At 49.8% G+C, this 22,922-nt stretch overlaps 5 protein-coding genes across 5 annotated transcripts; 3 read left to right on the forward strand and 2 right to left on the reverse strand.

Moving 5' to 3' along the window:
* Nucleotides 1-99: 99 nt before the first annotated feature.
* Nucleotides 100-1,285, reverse strand: N7462_003960 (zinc-dependent alcohol dehydrogenase; the record flags this gene model as incomplete). Its single annotated transcript, XM_057075686.1, has 3 exons — nucleotides 100-146; nucleotides 209-563; nucleotides 632-1,285. 3 exons carry the CDS (start codon nucleotides 1,283-1,285, stop codon nucleotides 100-102), a joined length of 1,056 nt encoding a protein of 351 aa, XP_056935191.1.
* Nucleotides 1,286-4,873: 3,588 nt separating this feature from the next.
* On the forward strand, nucleotides 4,874-10,148 carry ino80 (chromatin-remodeling ATPase INO80; the record flags this gene model as incomplete). The annotated part of the gene is made up of 4 exons (XM_057075687.1): nucleotides 4,874-5,425; nucleotides 5,533-6,009; nucleotides 6,071-9,875; nucleotides 9,949-10,148. The coding sequence occupies 4 exons, from the start codon at nucleotides 4,874-4,876 to the stop codon at nucleotides 10,146-10,148; spliced, it is 5,034 nt and encodes a 1,677-aa protein (XP_056935192.1).
* A 2,184-nt stretch (nucleotides 10,149-12,332) lies between these two features.
* On the forward strand, nucleotides 12,333-13,366 carry N7462_003962 (ceramidase; the record flags this gene model as incomplete). Its single annotated transcript, XM_057075688.1, has 5 exons — nucleotides 12,333-12,420; nucleotides 12,479-12,622; nucleotides 12,685-12,966; nucleotides 13,020-13,137; nucleotides 13,204-13,366. Coding segments are annotated over 5 exons (795 nt in total), but the record flags the coding sequence as incomplete, so codon positions are not given.
* A 3,780-nt stretch (nucleotides 13,367-17,146) lies between these two features.
* N7462_003963 (Tetratricopeptide-like helical) lies at nucleotides 17,147-20,653 on the forward strand (the record flags this gene model as incomplete). The annotated part of the gene is made up of 1 exon (XM_057075689.1): nucleotides 17,147-20,653. The coding sequence occupies one exon, from the start codon at nucleotides 17,147-17,149 to the stop codon at nucleotides 20,651-20,653; it is 3,507 nt and encodes a 1,168-aa protein (XP_056935194.1).
* A 643-nt stretch (nucleotides 20,654-21,296) lies between these two features.
* On the reverse strand, nucleotides 21,297-22,921 carry N7462_003964 (glycoside hydrolase family 1 protein; the record flags this gene model as incomplete). The annotated part of the gene is made up of 4 exons (XM_057075690.1): nucleotides 21,297-21,433; nucleotides 21,488-21,999; nucleotides 22,050-22,336; nucleotides 22,391-22,921. The coding sequence occupies 4 exons, from the start codon at nucleotides 22,919-22,921 to the stop codon at nucleotides 21,297-21,299; spliced, it is 1,467 nt and encodes a 488-aa protein (XP_056935195.1).
* Nucleotide 22,922: the final 1 nt, after the last annotated feature.

A 22,922-nucleotide genomic window follows, 5' to 3' on the forward strand; every position in this document is an offset into this window, starting at 1 on the left:
GAATTGCACCCATGGGATATGTGGTCTGCCTCGCCGGATATTTATCAAGCTCTCCATATCCTCGGAAGACAGCACCATGTTCAATTTCCATCAGTGTTTTCACTCAGGAATCTCAAGGACGTATCGTCCGGCGATCTTGCCTTGCTCTGTTTTCTCGTATTAGCATGATAACCAGTCACGGGCCCAAAGTGACTCGGAGAATACTTACGCATGAGCTCGAACACCTTCGGCAGATCCTCCAGGGGAACAGTCTTGAAAGGCGCGTTGATCAGACCGCGAGCAAAGAAGCCAACGGCTTCCTCACCATCCTGGCGATTGCCGACATAGCTACCCTTGATATTGATCATCTTCACCACGGTCTCAAAGACAGGAGCCTTGAGGAACGCATGTGCTGGAAGACCGATAGCTACAATCGCACCCCGAGGTCGTGCGTACTCAACAGCCTGCTGGAATGGTTTCTCTGACACAGCGAGTAGGAGCACAGCATGCGCACCGAGACCGCCAGGCGTGGCGGCCTTGACGTCTGCAACGAGGTCCTGGGACTTGGTGAAGTCCACATAAGCCTGTCGAATGGGATCGTTAGGGGTCTTGTTCAATTCCTCTCCTAGGGTGATCGCAAGGGGAAACAAACCTCCGCACCGAGCTTCTCGCACATCGCGCGCTTCTCGTCGCCGCCGTCAATCGCAATCACCCGCAACCCCATCGCCTTCGCATACTGCTGCGCTAGGGACCCCAGCCCACCACCTGCGCCCACAATGGCCACGGTCTGCCCGGGCCGCGCCCCGGACTCCTTCAGACCCTTGTAGACCGTGATCCCGGCGCACAGGATCGGAGCGACCGCGTCGAGCGGGACCTCTTTTGGCAGCACGGTGACGTGGGCTGCCTTGCCGATGGCGTACTGCTGGAAGGTGCCGTCAACGGTGTAGCCAGAGAGGGCCGCGTCCGCACACAGCGGCTCGTCAGCGGTCTTGCAGAATTCGCAGGCTAAGCAGGAGCCGTTGAGCCATTTGATGCCGGCATGGTCGCCGATCTCGACGCCTGCGGCCATCTCGCCCTTGGAAACGACGATGCCGGCGCCCTCGTGGCCGCCGACGAGCGGCAGTTTCAGGGGAATGGGCCAGTCACCGTTCATGGCGTGAAGGTCGGTATGGCAGACGCCGGTGTACTTGACTTTGATGAGGACTTCATCGGGGCCGGGTTTGGGGACGGGGATTTGCTTGTAAATTGGGGGGCCGCCTTTCTTTTCGACGACTTGCGCCCACTGCATAGAGGGAATGGTGGGCATTGCGGAAGTCGTAGTCGTGATGGAGTCTGGTCAGAGAGAAAGTGTCCGAGAGGAATGAGAGTGGTGGTGGATAGTGATGTAGCCGGGCAAGAGTTGAGGGAGGCAGAGAAGAGACAAGTGAAAGTTTGACGGGGAGCAGTGTTGTTAAAGAAGAAGTAGCAGCCCCCTGGACTCCCGTGTTCAACAGTCCCTCAATCAGTTGTGGGAAGCCAAGTACACAAAGTACCAGAGGCCGTCAGCGCGGGTGGTGCCACTTGAGAACTTGATATCAAAGGTCGATGATGGCAACACGGGCTCGGTCAATTCCCGATCTCCTGCTTTAGAGAAGCCGGATAATCGAGATGGCCTTGTGCTTCTGTCCATTGGCTCTTCCATCTCCCCACCGTCTCATAATCCGGCGTGTCCGGGTTCCTGAATCCATGGACGACCGGATCGTGTCCTGTCTTCACGCCGTTTCCGTGACACAAACTCGTGCTTTGCGTGACCGGTTTGGCCCCTGCCTCGGAGCTCCGGGCTCCTGGGTTAAAGATGCCGCTTCAGTATAGTGCAAAAAACTGACATCGAACAGCGTTGAGCTCCTGCTGGTCAATTGGCCAATTGGTCCCGGAATTGCCCCTTGGGCTGCATGGCTGCGCTCCAAGACTTCTGCCATGCATTGCTTCCCCCCGCCGAAGAAGGCAAGACCCGGGGGTCCAGAGCCTGGTCAAGGAATCAGAGCCCGAGCATTCTACGTCAGAGTCTGACTCGACCGGGATTTGCGACGCCTTGTCTAGGGAAGTTGGCCGGTGGGAGTTTCGGCGAGTGCCAGACTCGCAGCGAGCAAGGCGGAGTGGAGGACGTCACCACCGGATGTTTTCTCCCCCGCGCCACGTCGCAACGATCTCCGAGAATCATGCCACACATCCTCCTTTCAATTATTCTGGACTTGAAAATGATTGGAGATGTTGCGCCTTGAGATGATTATCGAGATGAGAAAAAAACAAGGGTCTCGCCTGTTGTAAGATTCGGGTGGGCCTCGTGTACCTTGGGGGAATCGCGACCACGTCCACGTCCACGCATTCCAGCGCTTCCCCCGCAATTCACGACCGGATCAATGTGTTGTTGACCGAGGGGGCTTTTTGTCCGTTTCGTGGGCTGGATTGAATCCGACCGAGGATTCACTACTATTATCTAGCAGGGGCTCATCCCACTCTCCGCTTTGGATGGGCACCAAGTCACCACTGCCATACGATCTAGTGGCATGATCTCCAGAAGATGCTTTGAGATGTCAAATATCTAGCGATTCCCCGCTCTTTCCGCACTGCTAGAGCTTTTGCGACGGCGTATCATATCGAGATCAACATTGGTAGGAGCAGCAGGAGCAGGAGCATATGGTGCTTGCGGTGGTGGTGGTATATACCAGTACGAGTAACCAAGAGGATAAGAAAGAACGGGGAGAAGCGTCCGGGAAACGGTTGCCGAGATGATTGTTGCATATGAAGGATATACGTAGTTCATAATAGAAATACTTACGATGCTTTCGAAGCATGCGCACTCATACCGTTGGCAGCATACCCCGATCAAGTGAGTGCATGAAGGCAGTTGGGGTTCGTGGGAACGGGAGTCCCACCCGCCGAACATAAATATACCCTTTACTTCTACTATACTAACTACTACTGATTACTACTAACTACTATACTAAATACTATACTAACAACTATGCTAAATACTATACTAACTACTATGCTAAATACTATACTAAATACTACTAACTACTACTACCAACTACTACACGTCAGGTGATCCAATGCTGGCTGTACCCCGTGCTTCTCGAATCCATCCATACAAGTCGGTCGGACCAAGTAATTTCTTTCGGAGAGAGTTCCAATGCATGCCTGCCGATTCTACCACAGGTATTTTACGCGGGAAGAGGCAGAACCATAGGGGGTTCACAAATCATCCCGACATCCAACTAAATGGCGAAGTGCGGAGTACGTCATCGTTAGCAATCGGGCTCGCGAATGAACTACGAGAATTGAGGCTTGGGGGTTTCCGATTAGAACCCGCCCCCTAAAAAGAAAAGCAAATGCAGATCTCTCTGAAGGGATAGTTTCCGCTGAAGACATTCATCCAGATAGGCTTCTGGAACCAGACTTGGACCGGGCTTGGGGAATATCTGTATAGTAGGGCGAGTCGCGATGATCGACCTCTAGCGTAGCCTAGTTCCAGAACTATAGAAACCAGGACTCTGATGGAAGTAGATTTTACATCTCCCGTCAGATAGAGCGAGCGAGAAAAAGAGAGAACACAAGGTCGTTGGAGGGGCGGGGAGCGTGGGATCCGTGTTCTGGCGCTCTCCCCTTGAGCAATTGAGTAGTTGAACAGACCAGTCCAACGCATGGATCGGCCTTGGCGGCCCGCAGTTACAGCATGACCGAACAGTGGCGACGCTAATGGACGTGACTGTTGTGACTGACGGTCCGGATGGGCGACAAGAAACATATTAGTCCTCTCTTGTCTTCCCTTGTTAGCTGCATCCAATCCCGGGATGGGCGGAGGTGATCGGGTCCGAGTTAGCTGGGGCTTGGGGAGGTAGACGAATCCCCAAGCGCCCTCCGAAACTCCCAAACCGACGGGATCGGCCGCGATGAAATCTTCAGATGGACAAGAACTCAGCCCGGGGGCCGGGCCACTATGACGGAGATCGAGAGTCTCTGCTAGGCACCACGTAGAACACTGTCGAGAGCCGATATCTGGTGGTCCTTTCGCGTAGAATTCCACGAATCTCCAGAACGGTGGTGATCGCGCTCCGCATCACGCTCATCGCTCGCGCCGGTGTGTATGGATGCCTCGCGCCCTGGGACCACAGGGACTCAGCCTGTCGGAGTTTCGTGACGAGTCCAGCCCACGATATCAAGCAACTTCGACACGATTGAGGAGGGTGACCGAGCCGATCTGCCCCATTCCGGTGCCCCGGCGGCGGGGATTCGGAGGGTGTGAGTCGAGCAGCAGACGAGAGTTGAACGTCTGAAGGGCATCGTTTGCCGGTCCCCTTTCTTTGCGCCTCCTCCCCTTCCCAGCATCTCAACCTCCCCGACTTCCCTTCCTCTTCCCTTCTCCCCTTTCCTCCATCAAACCCCCATCTCCCCTCAACCCCCAACCCCATCCCCCCTCTACAAACACCATCTCCACGCTCATCTGGGGTCAACTGGCGCTCCTACTCCCTCGCCTAGCCCAGCCGCGCATTCTCTGCTTGGGTCCGCGGCCACAAAGATCCTCCTTCCTGCATCTGCCGACCTCCAAACGGACCCCATCCTTCCACCAGTACGTGCATCTCGACTTCCTCCGATTTCATTCTCTACCATCTTTCCTCTTCATCGCCTGTCATTCTGCCGGTCCAATCCTCTCGCTGACATCGCGTCCACGCCAGGTCCCCGAGAACTAGCGCCCTGTTAATTCGACCCCCCCCCTTGACACCGACTATCCATGGGTCTCACGCGCTGTATCTGACCTCTCACTCCATCCAATTCATCCTCTTTCATCTCGTTCCCAAGCTTTCTACGCCCCTTCTCTTGACTGCGCGTGCTCAGCGCCGGGGACGTGACCATCATGACGGGCGCTCCGCCATACAACGCCCAGTCCCCAACTCAACAGCATCGGTTTCCTTCCTACGAATCGCCCAGCAAGAACCGCCCGTTCTTTCCAAGCAATGAGCAGCCGCAATCACAACAGCAACCACAGCAGCCACCGTACTCGCCCCATCCTCCCCAGACCCCACCGGCGTTCGGTCCATCCTCCGTTTCGCGAAGCCCACACTTCTCCCACGCGTCTTCGCCAATGCCGACTTCTCTGCCCCCGCCCTTGAACGGCGCGGCACCGGCTCCTCCATCTACCCACCCGGAGTCCTCGTCACAATACCCCAGCCATTCGACCAGTGGCAACACCGGCCTTCCGCTTCCACGTCCCTTTTCAAGCTCGGTCATGTCGGGTAACGGGGCATCGCCCTATGGCCCGTCCACACCACATGGGCCTCCCTCTGGCCGACCGGAAGGCCACTCACAGTCCCCGACACGGGAATCAGAGTCACCATATCGGGTGAGAAGCAATGGAGCAGAATATGCACCCTCGGCACCGAGAGCGGCCTCCCCCCTTCGGGAATCGGTATGTTTTGACCCTCACCCGGATCTCTGGTCTCGAACTCCGATTGTGATAATTTTTCGGCGTCTGTCATTCCTCTTCCCCTTTTCTAACCATACGATGTTACGCAGAAGCCTGCTCGCGCCGCCGACCCCATGTCTTTTGCAAGCATTCTCTCGGGACCAACGGAAGAGCAACCCGCACAGAAAGCATCCACTCCCCCGGCAGTCGCATCACCTCCGCAAGCACACTCACATGCTGATCGTCGTGCCCCTGATTCGGGTCCGGTACCGGGAACTTTCTATCACAAGTCGGACAAAGGGTCGAGCCCAGAGAAGTCTGTCAGCCTCGCGAAAGGGCCATTCGCCCCCAATGGAGTCTCCAAGCCGGGGTCGGAGCTGTCCACTCTGGCGCCCCGTGTACCGCCACGGAAGCCTTTGCCCCCAGGCGTGGATGCGGAGCAAGTCAATCGCGCTGTTAGCGATATTGAGAACGGCGAAAAAAGTGACGTGGAAGGCCCTGGCTTCGATGCCGAACGAGAGATTTACAACCAAAAAGGCCAGAAGCGCTCTCTTGAAAGCCACCGGGCAGAGCAGCTTCGACGCAAGGTATGTCAACGACCACATGCACGCAGTTTGTCGTGTCCCCGATATTGACCACGTCTCGCAGCGCCGTCGCAACGCCTTTTTGATCGAGCTTGGTCGATCTTTTGAGAAACAGGCTATTTTGGGAACCGAACGATTTCGAGCAGTCAACGCATCCTCAGTCATCGCCGAAGTCCAACAAAAGGAAATCCAAGACGAGAAGGAACGTAAAAAGGACATGCAGCGAAAGCGACGTCGCGAGAATACCGTCCGACTGGAGCTTCAGAAGAAGGCTGAGGCCGAGGCCAAAGCGGAGAAGGCTCAGGATTCGTCTGAGAGAGCGAAGTTCCTTCGTGAGGCTGAGCGTGCCCAAAAGAAAATCAGATCCACCAAGCGCGCCTTGGAGGGCGGAAGTGCACAGGATGAGCTCGGCGAGGTCACCCCTCTGGCACCCAATCTCGAAGGCGGCACCACCAGCTCGTTTCATATTGGCCGCGGATCGCCCTCACGCCGCCGCTCTGGGCGAGCCGGTCCTGTCACCCGACCAAAGAAGTCCAAGGAGCAGAAGCAGGCCGAAAAGGATGCTGCCGAAAACGCCTATCTGGCTGGTCTGGACGACGAGAATTACCTCACCCCCCGCGACTCGAAGAAGGATGTACGGTCCAAAGAGGGGACACCCTTGCTGCACCTGCACTATGATAGCAAGGGCTATAATCAGATCTATGAGCAAATTTGGCGAGACATCGCCCGCAAGGATATTCCCAAAGTTTACCGCATCAAGACTACATCCATGTCTACTCGCCAAGAGAATCTGCGCAAGACCGCCCAGCTTGCAAGCAAACAGTCCCGCAAGTGGCAGGAACGAACGAACAAGAGCACCAAGGACACCCAGGCTCGTGCCAAGCGTACCATGCGTGAAATGATGTCCTTCTGGAAGCGCAACGAGCGCGAGGAGCGCGATCTGCGCCGCTTGGCTGAGAGACAGGAGCTTGAGTCCGCGAAAAAGGCAGAAGCCGAGCGCGAAGCGAACCGTCAGAAACGCAAGCTCAACTTCTTGATCTCGCAGACCGAGCTGTACTCTCACTTCATTGGCCGGAAGATTAAAACAGAGGAAGCCCAAGCCGCTGGCGATGGGAAAGTCGCTGCCACCAACGAAACAGTCCAACCCGGTAAATCCTCAGCACACACAATCAGCCTTCCCGACAGCGTGGCGAATCCGAATGCCAAGGTCACCAACTTCGAAGATTTGGATTTCGATGCCGAAGACGAGAGTGCCTTGCAGCAGGCCGCTATGGCTAATGCTCAAAATGCCGTGCAGCAAGCGCAAGACCGCGCCCGTGCGTTCAACAACGAGACCGGAGACCAGATGGCTGCATTCGATGAAGGAGAAATGAATTTCCAGAACCCCACGAGTCTGGGTGACATTGAGATCTCTCAGCCGACCATGTTGACTGCCAAGTTGAAGGAGTACCAGCTCAAGGGTTTGAACTGGCTCGTCAATTTGTACGAACAGGGTATCAACGGTATTTTGGCAGACGAGATGGGTCTTGGTAAGACCATCCAGTCTATTTCCGTGATGGCCTATCTCGCCGAGTTCCACAACATTTGGGGTCCTTTCCTGGTCATCGCTCCTGCTTCCACTCTGCACAACTGGCAACAGGAAATCACCAGGTTTGTACCAAACATCAAGGTCCTGCCCTACTGGGGTAACGCAAAGGATCGTAAAATTCTCCGCAAGTTCTGGGACCGCAAGCACATAACTTACACCCGCGAGTCTGAGTTTCACGTTCTTGTGACGTCCTATCAACTCGTTGTCTTGGATGCTCAATACTTCCAGAAAGTGAAGTGGCAGTACATGATTCTGGATGAAGCCCAGGCTATCAAGTCCTCGCAAAGTTCACGATGGAAGAACCTTTTAGGGTTCTCCTGCCGTAACCGTCTTCTCTTGACAGGTACTCCGATTCAAAATAACATGCAAGAGTTGTGGGCGTTGTTGCACTTCATCATGCCCACGCTGTTCGATTCCCATGACGAATTCAGCGAGTGGTTCTCCAAAGATATTGAGTCCCATGCTCAGAGTAATACAAAGCTCAACGAGGACCAGCTTAAACGTCTCCACATGATCTTGAAGCCTTTCATGCTTCGTCGCGTGAAAAAGAACGTTCAGCAGGAGCTTGGCGACAAGGTCGAGAAGGATATTTTCTGCGATCTTACCTACCGTCAGCGTGCTCTTTATGCCAACCTACGGAATCGCGTCAGCATCATCGATCTTATTGAGAAGGCGGCCGTTGGCGATGACAGTGATAGCACCACTCTGATGAACTTGGTCATGCAATTCCGCAAAGTCTGCAACCATCCTGATCTCTTCGAACGTGCAGAGACCAAGTCGCCCTTCTCTGTTGGAGCTTTCGCCGAGTGTGCCTCTTTCGTCCGAGAAGGATATTTCGTAGATGTTCGGTACTCCACTAGGAACCGCATTGAGTACCCTTTGCCTCGGCTCCTCTGCAGCTCCGAAGGCCGTCTGGACTTGCCAGGTCCTGGAAATGACCGTGCTGGCTTCCAAAGCAGCTTCCTCTCGCATATGATGAATATTCACACCCCAGAAAACATTGTGCAAAGTGTTCGTGAAGACGAAGCATTTTCATTCTTGCGCTTCGTCGATACATCAGCAGGAGAGGCCAGTCAATACTCTCGTCTTGGTCCGTTTGAGCGTGCGGTCCGCCGCCGTGATCAGCCGAATCGGTTGTCTCGCTTGAACGTCATTTACGATGATGATGATAAGGAAAATCAGTCTCTGGGCAAGTCAGTCTGGCAATACTCTATGCTCAACATTGTGGAACGTAATGATCGCCAGGCCCTCCGTGAGATTGCCACCGAGGGCCGAATGCGGACTCTGATGAATGTCTCTCAATCGGCATTCAAAGACCAAGGTCTCAACTTGATTGAGCCATGCGCTGTTCCTGCCGCTTCAGCACCCCCGATTACCCTTTCATGTTCCGGTCAAGCAGCCTATCGTGAGACCCAACAGACTCTATTCAACCCCGTTATCCGCCAGGCATTATACCCCACTCCTTCCAAGCAAATAGAGGAACAGATCATCACGAACAAGGTCGACCCAGTTCCCTATTCGCATTCCCCGATGCTCCCGCCGCCCACTTCTCTCAGAGCTCGCTACACGCACATCGAGGTTCCCTCTATGCGCCGCTTCGTTACGGATTCAGGAAAGCTGGCGAAGTTGGACGAGCTGCTGCGGGAGCTGAAGGCCGGCGGTCATCGTGTTTTGTTGTATTTCCAGATGACTCGCATGATCGATCTGATGGAGGAATACTTGACCTACAGAAACTACAAGTACTGTCGACTCGACGGAAGTACCAAGCTAGAAGACCGTCGCGATACTGTTGCCGACTTCCAACAAAATACCGAAATATTCGTGTTCCTCTTATCCACTCGTGCTGGTGGTTTGGGTATCAATTTGACGGCTGCCGATACCGTTATCTTCTACGATTCTGATTGGAACCCGACCATCGACTCGCAGGCCATGGATCGCGCTCATCGTCTTGGACAGACTCGACAAGTCACCGTGTACCGCTTAATTACCCGCGGCACGATTGAAGAGCGAATCCGTAAGCGTGCTTTGCAGAAAGAAGAGGTGCAGCGCGTTGTCATCACCGGTGGTGGTGCTGGTGGTGTCGACTTCAACACTCGCACTCGCGAGAATCGTACTAAAGACATTGCTATGTGGCTCGCCGATGATGATGAGGCTGAGTTGCTGGAACAAAAGGAGAAGGAGGCCCTTGAACGTGGAGACGCTCTTCAAGCCGCCAAGGGTGGAAAGAAGGCTGCGCCGAAGCGAAAACGTGATCTTACGTTGGATGATATGTATCATGAAGGTGAGCACAGTTCTACATAAACAAACGAGTACTCATACCGCAAATTTCATTTACTGACTGGTGTGTTCTACAGGCGAGGGCAACTTTGACGATGCCAGCGCCAAGCCATCAGGCACGGCAACACCCATGTCCGACAATCTCGACACTCCACCTTCTGCAGCCCCTGCTGCAAAGCGAGGCCGAGGCCGCGGCCCGGGGAAAGGCACTTCCAAACGTGCCAAAACCATTAACGAGCGCCTCCGACTGATCGACGGCGATGGCGGACTCAACTAATCACCTGGATAACTTGTTTCGAATATTGCAAATGGGCGACGGCGTTTTTGTGCTCTCCAGTGATGCCATGTTCTCACTTACCTGTTTTCCTTCTTTTTCTCTTTTTGTGTCCGACTTGGCAGGCTCTTTCCCCCGTCTTCTATTGTGTATTACCGTACAACCCTTGATCAATACATCACCCTAACTGAGCTTTTGAGCCTTGTTTGGCAACAGACCCCTGGCTTTTTTTTGTGTTTCTTACTTTTTGTCTTGTTTTGTTCCATTTCTTCTTTTTTAAACCCTTGAACATCCTTCATGGATATTTTATTTTGGAAAGTGCTGTGGATGGCGGGGTGGAATTTATGCATGAATCGAATTACCGAGAACAAAAGATGACCGATGATAGATGTGAAAAAAACTATTTGATTTTCTCTTGGATTCTGCACTCCCTCTTCTTTTGGATTTTCATTATGTATGTTGTTTCGGGGTGCTCTTTCTTTTTCCTATCTATGAATCCTATTGTTCTTTTGTTTGCAGTTGGCTCATGCCCTTACGCTTCCTCTCTGGAGGTACAGAACTAGGGCAGATCTTACTACATCATCTAGAATTTTTGCATTCGCGAACTTGTATGTTGTAGCCTGACATATTGTACATTGATAGACGTAGTTTGAAGCTGCTATCACCAAACGAACAAAAGAAAAGAAATCCAGCTAGCACATGTTGAGACTTAGTCGCTCTTCACAGAACCAGAACCATCATCAGCTGGCTGCAGCGTTTTTAGGATGCTTGGACTTTTTGGAGCCCCCTTTATTTAGAGATGATAACGCTTTCTTTGTGTTATCAATTAAACCATCAAGATGCGAGTTGAATATTTTGTCCACTTCTTGGGCGTGTTCTAGATCAACAACTCTCGTGGACCTCCTCTTCACCCCAGTGGTCTTTCCTTTCGCGTCTTTTGTTGTTTCCCAGGGCTGGCTTTTTGCTTTCTTAGATTTTTGATCAAGTTCCAGGGCCCTCATCTGGCTTTCAAGTCTCTCTCTTTGCCTATCATAACTTGTTTTCGCCCCCGTTTGTGATCCGTCATTCACTGGCATATTGAGTATGTGTACACGCAGAGTATTGATCTTTGAGCTGCAAAAAGCAAAAAAATAGCGGAGTAGTGAATAGATTGATTGATGATGAAAAATTAGATGGAGGCCAACGGCTGGGATTTAAATACTTCTTGGGCTTGAGTACAGTCCCCTAATTTTGGCACCAAGGAACCCATAGACCCCCCCCCCCCCTCCCGTCATGAATTGGGTCATTCTTTTTTTAGAGGCGCTGAAGCGTTCCCTAAATGACACGAGAGCAAGGACTCGAAAATATTTTTAGATACTGTCGAGAATGAGAAGCGCCTGAATACGGCGAAGACCCATATATTCCGCTGTGCGTCTCGCACTTTATACTCGTTTCCTCACTAGTTTTGTTTGGTATTTACGGGTAGACGCAGGACTTAGCGCCGTAGCGTGTGGGTCAGCGAGGCGGTAGATGTTCAACACTCCCTGCCAGATAGTTGCTATATTAGACATCATCACATTGAGTTTCCTGTTCCATTGGATCGCGCCTCTCCTAGTCTATACCGTATCCTACTATATCGACAGGTTCCCCCTAATTTGGACCTTAGAGGTTGATTGCCTTTCGAATTTGTGCTCACTTATTGTCTGTCAGATTGGGGAGCACCAGAGTCAAGTGGCTCAACGCTGTGAAGGGAAGCGCCTGAAATAGGATCAAAAGTCACTCGCGCAGCTTTTGTACGAATAAACCAAGGCGTAAGACGCAAGTCTCATGTTATCTACCAAAGTCTTGGCATGTTTCGTCGACGCTCCACTAATTCAGGCAACGATCGTCCAGATTTGGCCGATTTGGCCGCGCGTTCCGAGTGCCCTCGCTGAAAACGTGTTGCGCTTGCTTCGGAACCTCTGGGCACAATCCTCTTTACCGGTCATTTGGGACCTGAAATACGATAGGCATTCAATCTGTGATGGATTCAACCGCCATGACCCCATTTTGGGGACCTCCCACCTCCTATCTCAAGTACGCTTACTTAGTGATCTGCGATTCCGCCCCGAGCCCCTCTCTTGCCAACGGCTAACCCGGCGGATATAGTTTCTGTGAAGAAGTGAGAGCCTCTGTCCCTAAGCTTTCCCTGTATTCAAATATTGAGAGAGAACAAATTCTGATCTGTCAAAAAAGGATTATGTCATAACTCGATTTGTCGCGGAATTCATAAACACCTTCAGTAGCCTTGTTTTTGGTATGTCAGCAACATTGTGCCTGACGCATTGGCCTGTGTAGGTTAATATCGCGCGCAGTTTTCTACGGACTTTACGGCCTGGAGCAGCTCCGCCGTTGTAAACAGCTAACTGGATTCCGCCCGATTTCATACCTTGGATTGATAGGAGTCGGGGTGTGCTCTGCCGGCTACCATATGACCCTCAAATATCACACCCAAATGTGTAGGTCTCCCTCATTGCTCACTCCCTTAACGCCCTTATCTCTCATACTTGGGACCTTCTAGCGGATGAACTATCCATGCACCTCCTTACGACACCTCTTCTGTATCGTATTCTTACATTCCAGGCTACTCCCCAACGCACGAAACTGATCGGCGCAATTCTCTCTCTTCTCTTCACCATTGTGATGGTCGTCCACATGGTGATGGACGAATTCCTCCTGCATGCTACCACCTTCGGCCTGGCAGTTTATCTGATCGCGACGCGCACGATGAAGATCATTCCTCAGCAAGTTCCCGATCCTAGAACCAGGAAGAATCTTCGCTACATTTCAAGCTTCGGCTGCGGTGCGTCTGTCTTCATTGTTTATGTGTGCTGAGCAAAACCTGACCGGAAACAGCATGCTTTGCCTTTGGGTACTTTGTGTGGCTCATTGATGGTCTGGCCTGCGGATTTCTTACGCAAACCAGACATGCGATTGGCCTGCCTCTCGCATTTTTGACCGAATTGCATGGGTGGTATGTTTAAAATTCAGCGAACTGTCCTTGTTTTTGACGAACCGGTTCATTAAATTGTTCATGTAGGTGGCATATCTTTACTGCTATTGGTGGCTATGTGGCTGTTGCAATCGTGGATATGGTTACCACAGGAGAAGTATATGAAGATCCCACAGATCTTTTTGCATGGCCTCTTCCTCCTGTTGCAAAGACACTGCGAGCATGGCTGGAACCCAAAAAGCAGCAATGAGTATCGGGTCAGACCTAGCTCAAGTACAGACGACCACACTATGAGGAGAATAAGGCTCCCTATTGATGCAGTTGTACTGAAATCACAAGATTGACTCATCCAATATTCACAAGTCCTTATACCGGCAACAAGTCTCCCAAAAGTTAGGGTGGGTGACATGGATGATAATCTTGAGGACTGGGTCGAAGAGGAGAGACAGGTCTCGATATTCTCATATGCTTTAAAGACCGGCGCTTTCCTCACTTACAGTATATAGATGCCTTGAAATTTAGAAATGTCAAATCATCTGCATCAGTCTAAAATTTCCTCTCTGCCTTGCCTGCAGGTTGAATACCATCATAGGGACAGCCTCAGCTTTGCCTCCTAGCGGCCAAGGTGATACCCTAACCCCTATTAATCAGACGCACAATCGTTGAATAGATTTTCGGTTTTCACTATTTGCTTATGATATCAAGAGGATCCGCTCATCACTCTTGGGTCTTGAGCCCCTGAATAGATCTTAGAGCTTTGGCGGTGTCATAGTGTTTATGGTATCCTGATTAAGCTCAGTAGGTATAAGCCATCCCATAGTTTCCCTTTTGAGCAGCGAGTACTATAATAGGTGCTACCTAGCTCAAGTTTTTCCATAGCTTATTTTCCTCTCTTTTTTCTCCTACTTGTCAACTCACTTCTTTTCTGCGACCAAGATGTCCTCCACTCTTCCGATACAGCCGACAAATCGAGCTCCCCAACCTGTTCTAGGTCTATGATCTCCCGTGCAAGCGCTCACACGCCGAGCTATCATTCAGGGTAGTGCTCAAACTCATCTCTAATCAGTGGCCAGTTCCAAGTCGACAAATATGGGTTCCTGGATCTGAGCACCGAGCTGGAGGTCCGAATCTCTATTCCCTTCTGTCCAGAACTGTACTGGTCAGTCAAGAATACGGGCAGAAAGATCATTTTCCCGAGCGAGTTATCAAACTAAACCGCACTGTTACATCACTACTTTGAGAACATGGTATCTTATAGCAACAAATTAGCATCGAGGGTCGACTGTCCCGAGAACTATTGTGTACACTGCAAAGGTGCCAGCATTTCACATATAATTTAGTACTCGGCAATGCTGTCAAGTTTCGTTGGAGCTACAGTGACCGGCGTAAGGTATCTGAAGCCTTGGAGTCGAGCCGCGTTAAAATGTCAAGAAGTACCGACAGATCGTTCCGAGCTCGCGCTGAGAGTGGTGAAGTCTCATGTTGGTCGATAATTTCCAGGAGGCTGGCTCCTATCAAGCGAATTTTTTCCACCTATCCAAAATATCAGAATCTGTTTTCCATGTATTGAATCAGGACAGCACTCACACATGGTTCACCGTTCACTTGTAGTGCCCAGAAAGGCGCATCGCGAATTATTCGCAGCATGTCGCGAGCAATTTCGGTCTTCCTCAACAGTAGCATTTCATTATGCCCCGGGGGAAATATCCAAACTCTTCGAATTTTTGCATGATCACCATCTTCAAACAATGTAGTGATACATAGAGATTCGCTGATTGAATAATATATAGCTTCAGCAGACCGGTTAGACGGTTAGCATCGGTGCTAATACCTGGAGTAAATTGATCATCTCGGAGAAAGTGAGGCAAGTCGTCTAGAGATGTCACAAAAAGGACATAAAGATGATCCAGCTGCAACCTCTCCTCTGTCGTGGGTGATGTATGAGGAAGGAGCGTTGCATTCTTCCTACTCTCCAGCAACCGCATTTCGAGAAGCAAGTCTGACGCAGTCTGCCAAAGACGTAAGTTCGCATTGAAGCCTATTATGAAATTTTTGCGGGTAGTCACATCATCTGGACCCGAGCTTCCTGGTGTGGCTGTGATTTCATCCTCCATGCCAGTGGGATAGCCAATTGTGATCCCAGAATCGAAAGAATATTGATGAATTGTGATTGGGCGGTTGTTCAAGATCGCCGCAGATTTATCCCCAATATATGAGATCCAAAAAGTTCGCCGTCGAAACTCTGCTTCTAGTGGAGGAAGTCCCTGCAGGGATTCTTCATCATGCATCTGCATAACTTGTGCCAAGCGGGTTGCTTCTCCAAATATATGCCAAGATAACCGGGGCTTTCCAGCTGCATGCATGCAGTTGGAGTGGAGATACCGAATAGCCACGGAATTTGCATTTGGAAACTCTAGATCGGCCTCCAGATAAGTTGCTAAACAACTTCTCGATGCCTGGAGAAATAGGTCGGCAATCATGTCTCCCTCGGGAAGTATATCCCTCGGAAGCAAAAACGCTGCTTCAGCGCAAACGGAAGTAATTAACGTGAATGTGACATCAGGCCAAAGCTCAGGATACTTCAAGGCGGCAGTCCTGTGTTGTAGTCCACCGACCGCTGAAATACTCCCTCGCATAGCATGCGCGTTGTTCTGGGAAGTGAAGAAGCTAAGTCCATCTCGGAGGCTGGGTTCATGAACAAGGGGGATTAAGGGAAACAGGTGCTCGAAGAATAATTCAAAACATCGATTTACGGTACGCTCCAGATGTGCTGTTGGATCGCAGATGTACAACCCCTGGGCCAAAGCATCCCAACGCTGCAATGCCGCAATTAGTCTTGTCGATGTTGCTTCGGAAATCGGGGTATGAACTGTATGAACAGTTTCTGGTGAAAGAGCAGGATCAAGTGCGAGCCCAACATTCCAGGCTTCTAGAGTTTCCGATGATGAAGGTGCAGGGAACCCCCCATGAGCTGTAGAATCGTGCCGTTGCAATCGTAATGATGGTGTGCTGGGACTTTGACAATGTTCTACGTGAACCTCGCCGTTGGGAATACGCCGTTTTGTTTTGGGTCCACGCCTGGCCACTGGCAGATCAAATGTGCATTTTGTAGAAGCCAAGCGACAATTAGCACATGCTAATGAAGGATCTGAATAGTCGCACTAAGAACGTGTGGGTTCAGTTCCGATATCAATTGCATAAGATTTTGAATCTTTAAGGGACCTCAAAAGCCTACCTTGGCTTTTCTCCGTCGGCATCGATCACAGGCTCTGCTCAAACTCCGTGGATGAATATTGTCGCCGTCTGTTGCCATTGCATGCTGCGTGAGTGGAATCAAGAATATCGGGAAAATTTGTCGGTGAAAAAAGCTGGGGATGGGCCTCGGACAATTAAGCACCCCGCAACTTTCGCATTTCGCCGTCAGTGGACCCGATAGACGGGCCAATCAACCCTTCATGGCCATTTCCTGTTAGATCTAAGCGACTCACTTGTCCGTACAGTAGATTTCGAACTGAAATTTTCCTAAATACTCTTCCATGATTGCATATTAATTCAGGAAATCTCATATGAAGCGTACTAGCCTTAATATGGTATAGTCCTGAATATAGTATACTGATATCCAATTTGTTTTCATTTCGCTCCCGGAAATGGCTACGATCTCTCTCATTACGGAAAGTGGGACAGAGCTACGGGAACAAATACATAGAATTCCTCGACATGATATAATTACACTAGAAGCCGAAAGAACCAGTTACCCTTGAGCATCTAAACTCTTTATTTGGTCAGATAGCTACAGGCTACACTCTCCTCGTATCTTGCCTTCGTTTTTGCTTTTGACCTTCTCAAGATGAGCGATTGGCTCGCTACGCGCCTGGCCCTTGCTCGCGACACGTAGCAGCGCTACCCCTCTTTATCAACCTCAACAATTTGGAAATTTCTATGTAATGTGGAGCACTCCAACCAGTTTTTAATCAACCAGATTGATTCATGTTTACCTTTACCTGTCATTATTTTGCCTATAACAACCAAAATGCCATTCACGCACCATGACTATACGGTCGCGTGGATTTGCGCGTTGCCACTGGAAATGACAGCGGCCAAGATGGTCTTAGACGAAGTTCATCCCGATCTGTCTCAGTCCAAATCTGACCATAACGCCTACACACTCGGGAGCGTTAGTGGGCACAATGTGGTCGTGGCCTGCTTGCCGTCGGGCGTTTACGGAACCACGTCTGCAGCAGTCGTCCTCGCTCACACTCTTGAAACGTTCCCTGCTCTTCGATTCGGGTTGATGGTAGGCATCGGGGGTGGCGTACCGAGCAAGAACGCCGATATTAGACTAGGCGACGTAGTCGTCAGCATGCCAACCGCAACCTCTGGAGGCGTGATCCAGTATGACTATGGGAAGACAATTCGGGATGGATGTTTTGAACGCACTAGGTCACTCAATAAGCCGCCGCAATATGTGCTGACTGCAATATCTCAAATCCGCAGTGACGCTCTAGATGGTACTACGTTGACTGACGAAAATACATCAGAGGCTCTTCAGAGACACCCAAATCACCAAAAAAGATTTTCTCGTCCAGACGTGGACTGGTTATTTCGGGCCGATTACAATCATAGCGGCAAGAATGCCGACTGCTCAGAATGTGATCAGTGCCAACTAGTCACGCGCCCATCACGAGAGGCAAATGAGCCCGTCATTCATTATGGTCTGATTGCGTCTGGCAATCAAGTTATGAAAGACGCTATCCAACGGGACGCTATTGCGCAGGAGCTGGATATCCTCTGCTTCGAAATGGAAGCAGCTGGTATAATGGATCAGTTGCCGTGTCTAGTGATCAGAGGAGTTTGCGATTACTGCGATTCGCACAAGAATGAAAAATGGCAGGGATATGCTGCTCTTACTGCTGCTTCTTATGCTAGAGCTCTTCTAAGAGTAGTACCTCTATACAGCCATAGCCATAACCTCCACAGGAAAGAGAGGCACCACTGGATGATCCCATTTGCTCGAAATCCTCGATTTGTGGGCCGTCAACAAGAGATCGATCGCCTTGAAAAGCTGATCTCCAATACATCTGGCCCGACCAAGATCGCTATTCACGGACTAGGGGGGATTGGAAAGACACAGATCGCACTCGAGCTGGCTTACAGCATACGACAAAAATTTCCCGAGTGCTCCATATTCTGGATTCCATGTATCAGCTACGAGAGTGTGGAACAGAGTTACTTGACTATCGCTTCAGCCCTTGGCATCTCAACCACAGAGCCGGCTAAGGCGAAAGAACAAGTAAAATTCCATCTCAGTCAAGAAAGTGCTGGGAAATGGCTTCTAATTTTTGACAACGCCGATGATATGGAAATGTGGATCAAGGGAAGCACGACTGCACCACCACTCAAAAACCTTCTCCCTCGCAGTGGGAATGGTCACATTCTCTTCACTTCTCGTAACCGAAAACTAGCAGTCAAAATAGCGGCACTCAATGTTCTATCTATCCCTGATGTGGATCAAAGTACTGCCATGGATATCCTGGAAAGATCAGTTATCCAGACTGATCTGTTGTATGACCAGAATGGAGCTAATACGCTTCTGGAGCAGCTTAGTTTTCTCCCCCTTGCAATCAGTCAAGCTGCAGCTTACGTCAATGAAAATAATATCTCTTTATCTCAATATCTGGCGCTTTTGAAAGAAAAGGAGATAAGCGCAGCTGAGATTTTAAGTGAGGAGTTTGAAGATGATGGACGATACGCTGAAACCCAGAATCCAGTGATTACTACTTGGCTGATATCTTTCCAACAAATCCAGCAATTAGATAGTCTAGCAATAGACTATTTATCGTTCATAGCTTGCATCAACCCACGAGATATACCTCAGTCAATTCTGCCACCTGCACCCTCGACAAAGAAAAGGGTAGATGCATTGGGCCTTTTAAAGGCGTATTCCTTTATTAGTGAACACGCCTATACTGGCTCATTCAGTCTTCATCGACTGGTGCATCTGGCCATGCGAAACTGGATGAGAAAAACCAAGATTATAGATCGTTGGGTGCACAGAGTTGCACAACAATTGGATGAATTATTTCCTGATGATGATCATAACAATCGAGAATTGTGGAGAGAATACTTATCCCACGCATTGTATTTGACAAACAGCGAAGAGTTCCATCAGTTTAGACTTGAATATGTTGGATTTACCTCAAGGGTCGCAAGGTCGCTAGAAAATGATGGGAGGTACGACGAGGCCAATCATCTACTTACTGGAAATCTAAACGACAGCGAGAAAGCTCTAGGGCTAGAGCATCCCAACACTCTTGGTAGTGTTGACCATCTTGGTTCTGTGCTTGCCCAACAGGGTAAATATAAAGAGGCTGAAGCTATGCATCGACGAGCACTAGAAGGCTGTGAAAAAGCTGTAGGGATAAAGCATCCTCATACTCTTAAGAGTCTTAGTCATCTTGGTTTCGTGCTTGCACAACAGGGTAAATATGAAGAGGCTGAAGCTCTGCACCGACGAGCACTAGAAGGCCGTGAGAGAGCTCTAGGGATAGAGCATCCTGATACCATTGCGAGTGTTGGTCATATTAGTTTCGCACTTACACAACAGGGTAAATATGAGGAGGCCGAAGCTATACATCGACGAGTATTAGAGGGCTGTGAAAAAGCTCTAGGGATAAAGCATCCTCATACTCTTAAGAGTCTTAGTCATCTTGGTTTCGTGCTTGCACAACAGGGTAAATATAAAGAGGCTGAAGCTATGCACCGACGAGCACTAGAAGGCTGTGAAAAAGCTCTAGGGCTAGAGCATCCTGATACCCTCACAAGTGTTAGCTATCTTGGTTTCGCCCTTGCACCCCAGGGTAAATTCGAGGAGGCTGAAGCCATGCACCGACGAGCACTAGAAGGCCGTGGGAGAGCTCTAGGGCTAGAGCATCCTGATACCCTCGCGAGTGCTGGCCATGTTAGTTTCGTGCTTGCACTACAGGGCAAACATGAGGAATCTGAAGCTATACACCGGCGTGTACTAAAAGGTCGTGAGACAGCTCTAGGGCTGGAGCATCCTGACACTCTTGCTAGCGTTAACAACCTTGGTTTGCTGCTTGAACGACAGGGTAAATATGAAGAGTCTGAAGCTATGCACCGACGAGCATTAGAAGGCTATAAAAAAACTCTGGGGCTAGAACATCCTTACACCCTTACTAGCCTTAAAGATCTTGGTTCTGTGCTTGCCCACCAGGGTAAATATAAAGAGATTGAAGCTATGCACCGAAAAGCCTTAGAAGGCAGTGAGAAGCCTCTAGGGCTAGAGCATCTTGACACTCTCGCTACTGATAGCAACCTTGCTCACTCACATGAATCACTTGAGCCGGTTCAAGATGTATCAGCTGCGCCATCTGGACAAGCATTTCCTATCTTGGCTGGAAGCCAAGATAGATCAGGAACTGCTGCTCAGAGATCTCTTGGATACTACACTCTTTTTGGATCCTCTCAGAGTACCCACGCTGTGCCGCGACATTGTGACATGGATGAAGTAGATTGAAAAAGTGTCTCATGATCTGACTTTTCCAACAAATACTTGGAATTTCATTGACGCATCCTTCAATCACTCTCCTAAACTTGATCGATATATAAATGGTAGGTAGAAAAACTAAATTATCACCATTATTAAGGCCGTCTCATTGAATAGAGTAAATGAATGAGAGCATAGCTTTTCCGGTGGGACGAAAGGCAAACCAGGACAAGTGGGACGGAGTAGACGATCGTGCTTGAACATCAAAGTGGCTCTACATAATTTTATGAGGCATTTTAATATCATAACACTAGCTCAACAACTATGGTATATATGTTACTCTACAGCTCTGCCGACATTATAACTCGGCAATCAAAACAGCACGTCTTGGATCCTTTTTTCCGGAAATTAAGTCAAAAGAGTTCTGGTAAAGATTATTTCGAAACTACTGTTCAAAGCACATGCTCCTTTCTGTAATCAGTAGTCTGTTGATACGTAAGAGAATATTTCATTGAAACTTTGTTCGTGGCAGTATCTTTTCAACTAGGTCTAATTACCAAGTAACAAAGCGACTTTAAAGCAATCGGTGATATCGCATCTCTGATCTTTGGTTCTCCTCTTAGATGGACGTTCTAGAATTGTCCTTGATGCTTATTTGCATCGAATGCTGAGATTAGAGGTGAACATCGACCTTCATTCGCTTCTCAAACATGCACTTCAACAGTAGAGCAGACTGCTTGGGCGTTCTTGCTAGGGTTTCATAATCGGTGAAAGTAACGCCGAAACGGACCCCGTAGCCATCAGACCATTCTAAATGAAAAATTAGCTGATGCCAAATCAAATATCGCGTATAGTCCAATATACCTAGATTGTCCAACAGAGACCATGCAAAATAGCCCAGAATCTTTGCACCATCTTCATTGCATGCCAACCCAACAGCATCGAGATGATTTTCGAAATACCGAATGCGGTACGTATCATTTACAGCCTCATCAACCCCCATCTTGTCTTCATCGGGGCAAGGACAGCCATTCTCAGTGACATAGATTGGCTTGCCATACTTGCGATATACTCTTGTTAAATGTTTGCGAAAAAGGTTTGGTGAAGACCGTAGCCAATGGACACCACTCGGCTCGCCGACAGATTCTCCTTTATTATTTTCTTGCAACTCATCCAAGTTTCCGACAAAATCGGTATCAGGCGCCGGTCGATCTCGATGGCGAGCAAACTGTGAAGTATAGTAGTTCATCCCATAAAAGTCGATGTTAGCCTCATCAAGAAGAGCGAACTCATCAGGCGTGAACTTTGGGAGCCGCTCTCCAAGTTGTTTCCTCATGCAGTCAGGGTAATCTTTCGCCAAGCTGGCGCAAATACAACTGTAAGCGTATCGCTCATAGAGGTTTGTATATTAGCATCATTCACTTACCAGACAGGGTTTGCAAACCATCCGATGTGGAACTCCATACGCCGCTCTGCAGCTTGCTGATCGCGCTCATCTTGGCTATCCCAAGGCTCATAGAAGTCGCCGTTCAGGGATATACCAATTCTTCCATTTTGAGACCTCCGAAACTGCCGGTTATACAGTGCAACCGCTCGAGCGTGACTCATAATCAGTGCTTTCCCAACTATCCAAGGTTCTGTAGCAGTGTTGCCCTCGCTTGATTGTGGATTGATACTGCTTCGTCCAGGGGCATTTCCTCCAGTCGCGTATCCCTGAAACTCGGTTATTCATTGAGCACGGAAGTTGCAAATGAGGAGGAAACTCACGAAAATGGCAACAATCCACGGCTCATTCAACGTAATCCAATTCTTCACACGGTCTCCAAATCGCTCATAACAAACTTTGGCGTATCTCTCAAAGTCGAGTTGCGATTCATTCACATTCAGCCATCCTTTGTACCGGTCATGAAGCGCTTGCGGTAAATCCCAATGATAAAGTGTCACCCAAGGGGTTATTCCTCTTTCGAGTAAAGAATCGATCAGTCGGTTGTAGAAAGCCACTCCAGCTTCATTGACGGGATCATTTCGCCCACCAAGCGGGATGATTCGCGTCCAAGAAATGGAGAATCTGTAAGCTTTTGCACCATACTTCGCAAGAAGATCAAAATCTTCCTCATAGCGATGATAATGGTCGCATGCGATGTCGCCGTTAGCACCCTTAGTTCTTGTTGGTTCAAGGTGACAAAAAGTATCCCAAATCGACTCCCCGCGATCATCTTCTCGAACAGCCCCTTCAATTTGGTATGCAGCTGTTGCGAACCCCCACTCAAAGTTGTTTGGCAGCGACGTGGATGTCATG

Source organism: Penicillium macrosclerotiorum, assembly GCF_028827735.1.
Source record: "Penicillium macrosclerotiorum strain IBT 26536 chromosome Unknown utg000003l_segment0_segment0, whole genome shotgun sequence".
NCBI classification, from domain to species: Eukaryota; Fungi; Ascomycota; class Eurotiomycetes; order Eurotiales; family Aspergillaceae; genus Penicillium; species Penicillium macrosclerotiorum.